At 41.0% G+C, this 13,901-nt stretch overlaps 1 protein-coding gene across 1 annotated transcript in view; it reads right to left on the reverse strand.

The window, feature by feature from the left end:
- The window catches only part of LOC117523377 (max-interacting protein 1-like), a 30,619-nt gene that overhangs the window by 4,280 nt on the left and 12,438 nt on the right, over positions 1-13,901 (reverse strand). Inside the window, exon 4 of the mRNA XM_034184882.1 lies at positions 12,165-12,279. Within this exon, the coding sequence (XP_034040773.1) occupies positions 12,165-12,279 (115 nt within the window). The remainder of the gene's footprint in view (positions 1-12,164; positions 12,280-13,901) is intronic.

A 13,901-nucleotide genomic window follows, 5' to 3' on the forward strand; every position in this document is an offset into this window, starting at 1 on the left:
AACACATCAACTGGCCTAAAGAGAAATGGAGGAATATTTTGTGGACTGATGAGAGTAAAATTGTTCTTTTTGGGTCCAAGGACCACAGACAGTTTGTGAGATGACCCCCAAACTCTGAATTCAAGCCACAGTTCCCAGTGAAGACACTGAAGCATGGTGGTGCAAGCATCATGATATGGGCATGTTTCTCCTACTATGGTGTTGAGCCTATATATCGCATACCAGGTATCATGGATCAGTTTGGATATGTCAAAATACTTGAAGAGGTCATGTTGCCTTATGCTGAAGAGGACATGCCCTTGAAATGGGTGTTTCAACAAGACAATGACACCAAGCACACTAGTAAATGGACAAAATCTTGGTTCCAAACCAACAACATTAATGCCTCGCAGATGTGAAGAAATCATGAAAACCTGTGGTTATACAACTAAATACGAGTTTAGTGATTCACAGGATTGCTAAAAAAGCAGTTTGAACATAGTAGTTTTGAGTTTGTAGCGTCAACAGCAGATGCTACTATTATTGTGAACACCCCCTTTTCTACTTTTTTTTTTTTTACTAATAGCCCAATTTCATAGCCTTGAGAGTGTGCATATCATGAATGCTTGGTCTTGTTGGATTTGTGAGAATCTACTGAATCTACTGGTACCTTGTTTCCCATGTAACAATAAGAAATATACTCACAACCTGGATTAATCTTTTTAGTCACATAGCACTACTATTATTCTGAACACTACTGTAAGTGCTACTCCTCATCTGAGTCTACCTACGTACCCACTTGTTTTACACAATGTCATTCTATCACTATGCAGTTTAAGGCCTGTGAGAAAATAAGACACTTCTTGGATTAAACTACATTTAATGCTGTTTCAAAGCAGTTGATACAAGTATGCCATAATGTGCAGAAACTCAGAATAAATGTCATTTGAATAAAACACAAAAACAAGAAAATCCTCATGTTTGACAATCTGGCTCTAAGGACCATCGAGTCAGAGCTTATCCCTGGATACCATAGCTTGATGAAGATTGAGACTATGACCTCCCAGAGACAGGATGTCAGTCCATCTTAGGTTACTTCTCCAACCAAGGCTGATGCCCATTTACAGCTGGATGGACTGGGATAATTCTGAATAAGTATCCCTGTGTAAAAGGGTTCAACATTTAAAAGTGATCTGATCATATTAACCGTATGTTATGGACTTATAAGCATTGGTTGAGTTTGTTATGCTTAATTATCCCATTACTGGGTAACATGTCACACAGTATGTCAAAGAATCCATTGGACTGTTAACTTTGACCATTACTTTAGAGACTTTAGAGACCAAGCATTCAGCACAGTTAAAACTACTCCATTTGTTAATCATATCATTAGCTCAACCAATAATCTGCACTTTTGACCCCTGTACATACTGAAAATGACTTGTCACCATGTTTGCTGTTTTTACCCCATAACTCAATAAAATTGCATCATAGATAGGCCAAACGATCCTTTTTGGAATTTTTATGATCAGACAAATCATGTTATATACTTCTGCACATGAGTGGAGCATTTTTAAATGTTGGCCCCTGTGCCCTATGTAATCCTTCATTCACCCCTAAGTGGCTACAGCTGTCACTATGGGGTGATGCGATTTTTTTTGTGTGTGTGTATGTGTGTAGGCCATGGTATGTGAGGCTGGATTGTAAATGTTTAGTCCCATTAAGTGGTACCAAAAGCCTGCTTGGCCCATGGACTACCTGTTCTGCAATGAATGGATTAGGGATAATTTGTAACGGCTACCTGCCTTCGTGTGTGCATCACCTAACAAGCTAGCAACTGCAGGGAGAAACCTGATGCCCATTACAAGGGCAAATACAACACAGTGGGAAAGTAAAGCCATTATTAAAGAATGGATAGACCGTTTGGCTGGGGATGGGCATGCGCTGGTGCTGTACATTGCTGCATCTACCACACCAAGGAACTACCTTGAATCCTGGATGGAAAACCACCCAGGCAGACAACCAGCTCATTGTCACTTCTCGAATGTAACTATTCATTTGCCATGGCCAGGTGAAGCAGGGATCTTCATTTGGCCTTCTCCAGCCACTGGGGATCTCAACAAGCACCTGTGTGCTGCATCGTGCCCACAGAAATGCACCACATGGCAAAAATGCCATAACTGAAGCTCCCTCATCATGCACGTGACGCTCCTCATTTGACAGGCTTTAAAATTAGTGATGGCAAATGTGAAAAACTGTCCAGAACACTTTGAAACCTTTGTAACACCTGTGATTTAGCACATTGTTCATATCAAAAGGAAGACATGGTGATGTGTTTAATGGGGCCAACAATTCCAGTTAATTTGCCCCCTCGTGTTGAAAAGTAATACAATTTTATGAACTAGGACCACACAGTCTTCACCCATGAATAATACTGAAGTATGTAGTATGAAGTATGCATTGGCACATACTTGTTTTGTGACTCTCATGTTGATTTTTTTTGCCGTTTGAGACATTTGCATTACAGCTCAAACACCCTGGAAGAAAATATTTGATGCTACCCTTAAACCAAAATGAACCATCACGAGTGTTGCTGACCAAGAATTGATTCTAAAGGGTGAAGGACTGAATGCTTGCAGAGGTACAACCACTGTCTTGCCTTACAAACAATGACTTAAACTGAGTTTGTTCTTTTGTAACCACAAACTGAATGCTGGCTGCACATGACTCACCTCTGCTGTGTGTAGTTGTGTCTGGTTACAACAATACAAGAGCTGCTTTCACAGAACACCTTTCCTGGACTTTGACTGGGCATTTCCAAAGGCAGCAGTTGATGTCATCAGTATCCCTGATAGACTACTGTGACAAAATTCTCAGACTCTTTTCAGGATTGTTCCCAGATTACAGCTGCTTTTCAATGCGGCAGCATCCAAACTCACATTCTCACAAAAAAAAAAAAAAAAATACATTCTGGCTTAACCTGGAGTGGTAAAGTGAAGAATATTGGACATTTTGAGACAGCAGGACAGTTTGTGCCTGTTGTCAGTCTCCTCTAATAATTCTAACCATTTACGGTGAGACTGGGCTAATTCAGACAGAGATGATTTTGTCAAGACTTTTTTGCCAAGTGTGAAGGTCATGAAACATCAGTGGTGGGCACACTTCCGATAATCCGATAACAGATAATTATCGAAGATAATGTTTTCATTATCGGATTATCTTTTTAAAAACCATTCTTCTTCTTTGTCTTTCGGCTGTTCCCGTTAGGGGTCGCCACAGCAGATCAATCATTTCCATCTCACCCTGTCCTCTGTATCTTCCTCTGTCACACCAACCACCTGCATGTCCTCTCTCAGCACATCCATGAACCTCCTCTTTGGTCTCCCTCTTCTCCTCCTGCCTGGCGGCTCCATCCTCAGCATCCTTCTCCCTATACACACTGGGTCACTCCTCTGCACATGTCCAAACCATCTCAATCTCGCCTCTCTGACTTTGTCCCCAAACCGTCCCACCTGAGCTGTCCCTCTGATATGTTCATTCCTAATCTTGTCCATTCTTGTCACTCCCAAAGAGAATCTCAACATCTTCAGCTCTGCCACCTCCAGCTCTGCTTCCTGTCTTTTTGTTAGTGCCACCGTCTCTAAGCCGTACAACATAGCTGGTCTCACTACTGTTTTGTAAACTTTCCTCTTCACTCTTGCTGATATTCTTCGGTCACAAATCACTCCTGCCACCTTTCTCCACCCACTCCACCCTGCCTGCACTCTCTTCTTCACCTCTCTACCACACTCTCCATTACTTTGAACAGTTGACCCCAAATATTTAAATTCATCTACTTTCACCACTTCTACTCCTTGTAACTGCACTATTCCACTGGGCTCCCTCTCATTCACACATGTACTCAGTCTTGCTTCTACTGACTTTCATTCCCCTTCTCTCCAAAGCATATCTCCACCTCTCCAGACTAGACTCAACTTGCTCTCTACTCTCACTACAGATCACAATGTCACACAATGTAACTCTTTCTGTCCTTCTCTGTACTTTTCCAACAGTATTCTCAGAGCAAACATTGCATCTGTAGTGCTCTTTCTCGGCATGAAACCATATTGCTGCTCACAGATCTTCACCTGTTTTCTAAGCCTAGCTTCTACTACTCTTTCCCATAACTTCATGCTGTGGCTGATCAGCTTTATGCCTCTGTAGTTATTGCAGCTCTGCACATCACCCTTGTTCTTGAAAATAGGAACCAGCACACTTCGTCTCCACTCCTCAGGCATCCTCTCACTTTCCAAGATTTTATTAAACAATCTGGTTAGAAACTCTACTGCCATCTCTCCTAGACATTTCCATGCCTCCACTGGAATGTCATCTGGACCAACTGCCTTTCCACTCTTCATCCTCTTCATAGCAGCCCTCACTACTTCCTTGCTAATCTCTTTTACTTCCTGATTTACTCTCACCACATATCCAGCCTTTTCTCTCACTCATTTTCTTTATTCATCAACTCTTCAAAATATTCCCTCCACCTTCTCAACACACACTCCTCACTTGTCAGCACATTACCATGTGCATCTTTTACCACCCTAACCTGCTGCACATCCTTTCCAGCTCTGTCCCTTTGTCTGGCCAATCGGTACAAGTCCTTTTCTCCTTCCTTACTATTCAACTTCTTGTACAGCTCGCAATATGCCTTTTCCTTTGCTTTTGCCACTTCTCTTCTCACCTTACGCCGCATCTCCTTGTACTCCTGTCTACTTTCTTCATGTCTCCAACTATCCCAAAACTTTTTCGCCAACCTCTTTCTCCTTATGCTTTCCTGGACCTTTTCATTCCACCACCAAGTCTCCTTGTCTTCCTTCCACTGTCCAGATGTCATACCCAGTATTGCCCTAGCTGTCTCCCTCACCACATCTGCAGTACTTTTCCAGTTGTCCAAAACTGCTTCCCCTCCAACTAGTGCTTCTCTCACCTGCTTGCTAAATTTCACACAATAGTCTTCCTCCTTCAGCTTCCACCATCTGATCCTTTGTTGAGCTCTCACTCTCTTCTTCTTCTTTACCTCTAAAGTCATCCTACAAACAACCATCCTATGCTGTCTAGTGACACTCTCTCCTGCTACCACCTTACAGTCTGTGATTTCTTTTAGCTTGCATCTCCTATAAAGAATGTAGTCCACCTGTGTGCACCTTCCTCCACTCTTATATGTTACCCTGTGCTCCTTCCTTTTCTTAAAGTAGGTATTCACCACAGCCATTTCCATCCTTTTTGCAAAATCAACTACCATCTGTCCTTCCCCATTCCTATCCTTGATACCATGTCTACCCATTACTTCCTCATCACCTCTGTTCCCTTCACCAACATGCCCATTGAAGTCTGCTCCTATCACCACTCTTTCATGCTTGGGCACACTCTCCACCACCTCATCTAACACATTCCAGAAATCTTCTTTCTCCTTCATCTCACAACCTACCTGTGGGGCATATGCACTGATGATATTCATCATCACCCCTTCAATTTCCAACTTCACACTCATCACCCTGTCAGACACTCGCTTAACCTCCAACACACTTTTAACATACTCTTCCTTTAAAATGACCCCAACACCATTTCTCTTCCTGTCCTCACCATGGTACAACAACTTGTACCCACCGCCGATGCTCCTGTGCTTACTTCCCTTCCACTTGGTCTCTTGCACACACAATATGTCTACCTTTCTCCTCTCCATCATATCAGCCAGCTCTCTCCCTTTACCAGTCATACTACCAACATTCAAAGTCCCCACTCTCATTTCCACCCTTCTAGTTTTCTTCTTCTCCCGCTGTTCGTGGCAACGTTTTCCTCCTCTTCTTCGTCGTCGTCTTCGCCCAGCAGTAGCCCAATTTCCACCGGCACCCTGTTGGGCAATAGCACTGGTGGTGGACGTTGTTAACCCGGGCCGCGACCGATCCGGTATGGGAATTCGATTCTGAGTCTGCATAGTTGGGTTGGCTTGTTTTACGCCGGATGCCCTTCCTGACGCAACCCTCCTCATTTATCCGGGCTTGGGACCGGCACTCAGAATGTACTGGCTGCACACCCCATGGACTAATTATCTTCCGATGAATTACTGTCCAATAACTTTTAGACCGATAACGTACTAAACTAAGATGAACAGTCAAAACATTTTCAAATCTGTTAAAGCTGTTGAGACCTACCTGTTAAAAGTTTCCTAATAGGCATGTTGTTCTACCCTCTGCAAACAGAAACCACTCTATTGTCTGTAAGCAAAGGAGAACTGGTGACCAAAAAAAAAAAGTCATTTCCTTTACCACCATTCTAATATAATTGCAATGTCACCAAGTCATCCAGAGGCATACATGTTTAACTTATGGTTTTAGACAAGTTAAGTCATTTTAGACAAGTTATTTAAAATTATTGTCATGTCTGAAGTTTATAAAGTGAAAATATCAGATATATGTTTTCGTTTTAAAGTAATGTGCTAATTTTTAAGGTTTTGTGAGCACATGCTGTGCCAGGCAGCAATGCATTATGGGTAGCATAAGGTAATCTGAGACGTTCACGACAGGACAAATGCATTTCAGACACTCTGTTCAGGGTCCACAGATAACAGCATTAAACTCTAGTGCCTAAAACTCTCGTGAACATATTCTCTGAGTTTATAGACGTTAGTGTATTTGCATTTGTTAAATTCCACACATCTTAAATGTAGCAGACACGGATTATCTGGAATTTTGTTTGACATTTTTTCAAGGCCGCTACTGCCATCTACTGGCCAGGAGTGTTCATGGCAGTATTAAACGTCTGGGTACCTGGCTGCTCTCAAAGTGTTGTTATTGTCCATTGTCCAGGTGCTTTTTGTGTGCATATATTTGTTAACTTTGTATTCTAAAACTACGGTTAGAAGTAATTCCGACTCCTTAACGGTCCACACGAACGAGGTTGGCGCCATGTTTTTAGTTTTTGTGGAAGTAACGACAAGAGAATAAGGCTCCTGACTGGATAGAATTTTAATCAGTACCGCCACCCAAAGGTTTGGCAGACTAATTACAACACATTTATACGGTTCGATGTGGATGGATTTTTTTTTTTAAACGACGTAGTGTGGATGACATTTTTTCCCCAAACTGAAAGGGTAAGATATTTGGTTTTACAAATACCCGACAACGTGTGTACATGGCCTTATGTCTATGAAAGGCACTATATAAATAAATTTACTTACTAATATTGAGTGCACGTTTTACAACATCATAAAAGTTTTAAAACATGCAATTGCGATGACACTTCCAGGGCTCCGTAAAAATGCCTGTTTTTACAAATAAAAATGGAATATTTTACAAAAGCACATTTATCTTTAAACCAACACACGACATATGTCACATTAACGTGTTGGTTTACATAATGGATTACTGAACCAATCACTGTTTAGCACTTTTACCCAGAATGCTTTGCGGTCTGTGTTTGTTACAAAACCTCAGAATTACTGCCTTATTCAACATTAAAAGATATATGTTATATTTTAACATTGTACAAATGACAGAATTGACATTAATGGAGTTATTCTATCAGTATTTTCAAAAACCCATAAGTTGTTATGACTTTATTTTTCAAGACCTCCGCCTGACCGGAGTGTTGAAATTGATAGGGAGCTGGTTTTATGGCTGCTCTTGGTGTGCCTCTGTGGTGGGAGCGCTGTTGTAAACAAGAGCTTCCAGAAGGGGCAGAATGTTGAAAGAAAAATTATTATGATTAGTAAAAAGTTGATTTTGTGGGTGCTCTCAGGATTTGTCTGTGCTGTTTCCTGCAGAGGGCAGCATGGTCAAACATTCTTGGTTATTCTTTAGGTCTTTTACTGCTTTTGATGCTTTCAAAAGCGATTGTGTAAAAATCAATTTCAGCTCTTTAGTAACTGCAAATGTCCCATAGACAACACCGGAATTTATCGGTTATTGATTATCTGTAACTTCCGATACATTTTTGGGTGGTTTATCAGTTTATCTTTATCAAAGATAACTTTTCAGTTATCTTATTATCTGTTATCGAAGTTAATTTTCTGGTTATCTGTGCCCACCACTGTGAAACATTAAGAACTAAGCGTGGCTGCATTCCTGCAAAAAGCAAACACTGCCAAAGTGTGAGGGGAAACAAGTGCTGTAACCCTGGGTTTTATCAACCTATACTCCATTTTTGGACATTTTGGTGGCCGTCTTTTTCCACGGGACAAAAGCTGAATACGCACATGATTAATTTAGAACATAGTCACAGGCTAACCGGCAATATAATGTGACTGGATGGAACAAGCTAAAAACTCAGTAAATTGCTTTTTGTCAACACTGAACAGGTGAAAATGTCATTAGAAGTGTCTACACCGCATGGAGTAGCATAAAGTGCAATACAAAAAAAAAAGCCCAGAAGAAGAACCCCTGTTGTTAGCATAGTTAGCACAGCGTAACTTTCCCATTCTGAGCTGGTATCAAAGTATTAAATTGTGAGCAGAGCGTCAAGTCCAAACAGGAACGTTTATACTGCCTACGACTACAAGTAATGGACGCGTTGATTTTGTTCTCTTTTTGTTTTTCTACTAGCAAAGTTAAACGTTTCTGTGACTAGGCCCCCAAGAGCTGTGTGTCAATCTGAAAGTAACAGTTTAAAAAGAACAAACTACATTTCTAACATTAAAATTGAGCCATCAAGTGTTCTTTGATGGACAGTTTGTACAAATAAAAGCCATATTATCTCAGATATTTGTGTTAAAATGCACAGAAAGGAGTTAGCAGGCTGCTAGCGACTGGCCAGCTGAACGGTAAGCTGTCACTCAAATTGACCACGCCTCTAATCATGCAAGATTTTAGATTGATGAAGTTTAAACTGATGAGTTATACAAACATTCGCCCCTCTACTCATCATAAACAGGGAAACGAGCTATAGAGACTAATTTTTTTATTATTATTATTGTTTTGTACCGGGCTGTAAACGCAGCCGGTCTGCTCTGTGTTAGCCTGATCCCGTCAGATGTCAGAAGCTAAGCAGTGCAGGATCCAGTTAGTACTTGGATGGGAGACCTCTTTGGAACACCAGCAGCTGTGTGTGTTTCTCCAGGTAACACTGGAGTTGCATCAGGCGTAAAACTTGTGCCAAATACCAGTGCGGATCTGGCTGTATCCGCTATGGCGACCCCAAACAAAAACAGGAGCAGCCGAATGGATAACAACAACAACAACCAGGCTGTAAACAATTCTTGTGTAAAGTTGGACCCTGTACATCTGGAGCTGGTCCCCGGGCGCCTAATGGCGACTTCTACTCCTTAACTGGCAATTAGGATGGGTTAAATGCAGTAGACACATTTCATTGTGCAGGGAACATGTTCCTTTGTGCATATGACAATAAAATTCTTTTGAATCCTTGAATCCTTAACATTGGGATTGACTCACTTTTGCAGCCAGTCTCAAGTGGCCATTTGAAGAACTGCAGTTAGTGGCACTTCCACACTGGCTTCATTGTTCATCACTGAGCATTACAGTTGTTGGATTTGGGGGATATTTATCACTAACTCCAAAACCGTATATTCATGTTAAAAGCAGATAAAAGCTAAATTTGTAAAGTGTGTCTCCTTTAAATAACGGTCGCTTTACCTTGTAGCACACATGTACCTAAATATTTATACTTTGACAATATCCAACATTAATTCCGAGCCACAAATGATGAGGATATAACAGTTCAATTTACTTCATTTATATAGTGCCATATCACAACAAAGGCGCTTCACACGAGTAAGGTCTAACCTTACCAACCCCTAGAGCAAGCACACTACAAATCCAAAACCTCCACACAATTCCCAGCTCACAACCACTCCCTGCTGCTCCTCCTGCCAATAGTCCCACCACTCCACCTTCCTGCCTGTCCTTCTCAGTAACCCAGGTGTGAAATGAGCTCAGGAAGCTCGAGGTGAAGAAGGCAGCTGGTCCTGACGGCATCAGCTCCAGGCTCCTCAAATCCTGTGCAGACCAGCTGTGCAGGATAGTGGAGCACATCTCCAATATGAGCCTGAAACTTGGGAGAGTGCCTCAGCTGTGGAAAACCTCCTGTGTGGTACCAGTTGAGAAGAAAAGGTCCTTGGACATCTCTGCACCCTGGTGAAATCATCAATGGATCCATTTCAGTTTGGGTACCAGCTTGGCATCGGAGTGGACGATGCTGTCATCTTTCTCCAACATAGAGCTCTCTCTCATCCGGAAAAGCCTGGGAGCACTGTGAGAATCATGGTTTTTTAATTTCTCCAGTGCTTTGAAGACCATACACCCTGTGCTTCTGAGGGACAAGACGAGGGACTACGTTTCTGACATGGTTGTCTGTGGCATGGTGGGACCACAAGGAACCGTCTTGGCTCCACTTCTCTTCACCCTCTGCACTGCAGACTTCATGTACAACTCTGCTGTCACCTGCAATAGTTCTTTAACAACTAACAAGTCCGCCAATGATGTAATAAAATCATCTGTGTTTATTTATTTGTCTGTCTGTCTGACTTTTAGCAGGATTACATCAAAACTACTGCACGGATTTTGACGAAATTTTGACCACAGATACATATTAGGGCATGGAAGACTCCATTAAATTTTGGAGGTGATCCAGATCTGAATCCAGATTCTAGATCAAGATTTCACTTTATAGAGTCTTTGAAGGATTACGTCAAAACCACTTCCAGGATTCTCACCATATTTGCACCACAGATAGATATGCGGGCATGGAAGACTCCACTGAATTTTGGAGATGGTCTGGATCCGGATTGGCGGATGTCAGAAATCTCTAATTGCTCTTGTTACTTTATCATTCATGTGCAATATTACCAAACGTTCATTTTAATGGTTGAGATTTTTTTTTATTTCTGCTTGTAAATTAGGGAGTAACCCTGTGTCTGATGATTTGCGGACGTTCATGCAAATTGAGTTTTGAGATAAAACGGATATTTGCGACAGTAATCCAGCATGAACCTCCGCAAATCATCAGACACAACAGGGTTATTCCCATTCTAATCCAATTCCATCGTTTGCACGGTTTATTTTCCTGTAAGTAATTTGGTCAGCGAATGGTGAAAGGGTGTGGTCGGCTCGTCAAAGTTTATCATAGCAACAGCTATGGTAAGCTTCTTGCCAAAGTCGAAATTCTGTGAGCAGACCCACAGATTTCTCCATCTCATCACCTGCATTGAGTTAAATCCATCAATCAATCCAGTTAAATCCACGCATTTCAGCATCGTCGCTGTACTAGTTTCCGTCGCTCTCAGCTGACAGCGCCATGATTGACACCTGCTCAGCAACGCGGTCAGGGCGCAGAGTTATACATCATATGTGAAACGGTTGAATATTTTGCCACCGTCTACTCGATATTTACCTCCACCAAGGAGGTTATGTTTTCGGTTGTGTCTATTTGTTGGTTGGTTGGTTTGTTAGCAAGATTACTCAAAAAATCCTCAACAGATTTCAATGAATTTTTTTTTTTTTTTTACCAGGGATGTATCTTGGCTTAACTTACAAGTCATTAAATTCTGGTAATGATCCAGAACATGATCCAGATCCAGTAATTTTTTTTAAGGATTCTTTATCATTGCAAGATAGGGCCAATTTCAACATTTTTGCATCTGACTTCATGAAGACGGGTCACAAAGGCTGAACAAAAATTAAGTTAGGACACAACAATAATTTAGCATTTGTTCCTCCTTACTGAATAAACTCATTAGAAAATAAAAAAAAAAAATGTGCAGTTCATGCAGTTTCTCTTTATAAATACATTTGCTGATGATCTAAGGGTTTAACCACTGAATCTGAAACCTGACGGTAGATGCGTGAAACAATGTGGAATAAGTCTCTTTGCCAAAGGGTATTCAATGTGACGTCATTGACCCTATGGCCTTGGCAGAGGTTTACGCTCTCCGAGTGCTTCTAGTTTATGGCCTGAAATCTCACACGATTTAACCAATCAGATTTGCGGAAACAATGTAATTGGATTAGAATAACTGTGTATATCGTTGTTATTCCTGCATAGTACTTGCCTTACATGTTTTTGATACTTATTTCTCTTACCTGTTACTTAGCCTATTTTGCACAGTTGTTCTGTAACTATCACTTTGCTTCTGTAACATCACAAATTTCCCCATCGTGGGACTAATAAAGGATTATCTTATCTTACCACACCTTGATATGTGCTTTGGCCTTGTTGAGCAGTCCCAGCGTGGTGTGCCGACTGCAGTCTGGTCCCAGAGGGATGAGGGACTTTAACCTCTCCAAACACAAGCGGAGATGTGCTCGTCTGTGGGAGCAGACACACAATGACAAAAAGCCATTTCTCTTTAGAGGCAGCGTGGATGACATAATCAGCTTTATGTAAGATTATTCACCAGCCACTGGTTTTATTGACAGCGCACGTTCATTTGCTTACTGTGAAAGCAGACCAAAAAACAAACCCTTTTTCATACTGACGTCCTTCTCCTCAATCAATTCAAATAACATTTCCTCCTGATCTAATTAGTCATACAGCAATCAAGACAAACATATATGTGATTAGTCCTGATCAAATGATGATATCAATCCATAAGGTGATGCAGGTTACTGATGCATTTGTCCATTTTGGTGATTGGCACATCAATGGACCCTTTTGCAGTCACACATGCATTGGTCTGGGTCCACAGCAGTCACACAAAAACTCTATTTTGGACCTGCCAAGGCCTCTGGGCCTGTGCTGTGATTGGGCGCACAAACTGACAAAGGGCACTTGCTATGCATTCAAATAAAATGTAGGTCAAAACGTGATGCCGCGTCTCCTTTCTGCACTGACCGCCATTTTGCATTCAAGACACGCCTTCCTCCTGAAAAGCCTCTGTACTCTCACTGCATATGACAAGAGTGTCAACATAAATAACTGGACATTTAAATTCAAAATAAAAGTATGGTGGCCTCGAGAAGTGACAACAATTCTAAATTAAGACATTAGCAAATAAAATACACCCCCCCTCCAAAAAAAAAACAAAAAAAAAAAAAAAAACAAACGCCAATTTTACAACAAGCAGTTGCATAATCCACTAAATGATTATTAGGGAAACTAAAGTTTTCGTTAATGGATTACCTTTTCAAATGACTGAAAGCCATTCTTCTAAATTTCTGAATTTAGTTCTGTAAACTGTAAGTCTGCTAACAGTTTTTAAATAAAGTTTAACAATCAAACCATACATGTTACTGTTGGACCTTTTATATCTTTTGTACGAATGTCACAGGGGACATTTTATTTGAAAAATATTCCAATTTCAGAGAATGGTGTTTCTCCTTTGCGTTTCTATTTGTGCACCAGTTATTTTTTGTATGCATATGAATTCTTCCCCTGCTCTTCCTGGAGTAATTTCCCACCGAGCAGTTAGCTGTGCATCCTGCAGTGCTAGCCTGTTAGCATCTCCCAGCATCATCAATTTAAGCCATGTTTAATTTTCATAACACAACAGTCCTGTATGTTTTTCCTGCATACACAAAAAAGTTCCAGCTGTCCCATTTTATAGCCAGTGAGCTTAAATTTGTGATGAAAAGACTTGTAGTTAAGTATTTCTGTTGCGTTAGCATTAACGGCCTCATCTTTAGTTTCTCTTTCTTCCAACATTGCTTTCCGGGTGGACACAAATCCATGAAGACTTTGGTGATCCGACTGGTTCTGACAGAATACTGTAGCAAAATTTCTCATTATTAAACACAAACTATTAAACTGGTGTTTAATAGTGAATGTTGGCTGTATATTATGCTAATAGAGCTGTACAGACAGCTAATTGCTAACATCACCCACATATCCACACAGCCACCACACAGTATCCACATGCATTTGATTACAATTCTAATCCTTGACATAACTGTTAATTCTACCCAGTTCTTATTGTAATACTGTCCCTTACA

The sequence above is a fragment of the Thalassophryne amazonica genome, chromosome 13 (assembly GCF_902500255.1).
Source record: "Thalassophryne amazonica chromosome 13, fThaAma1.1, whole genome shotgun sequence".
Classification (NCBI taxonomy): domain Eukaryota; kingdom Metazoa; phylum Chordata; class Actinopteri; order Batrachoidiformes; family Batrachoididae; genus Thalassophryne; species Thalassophryne amazonica.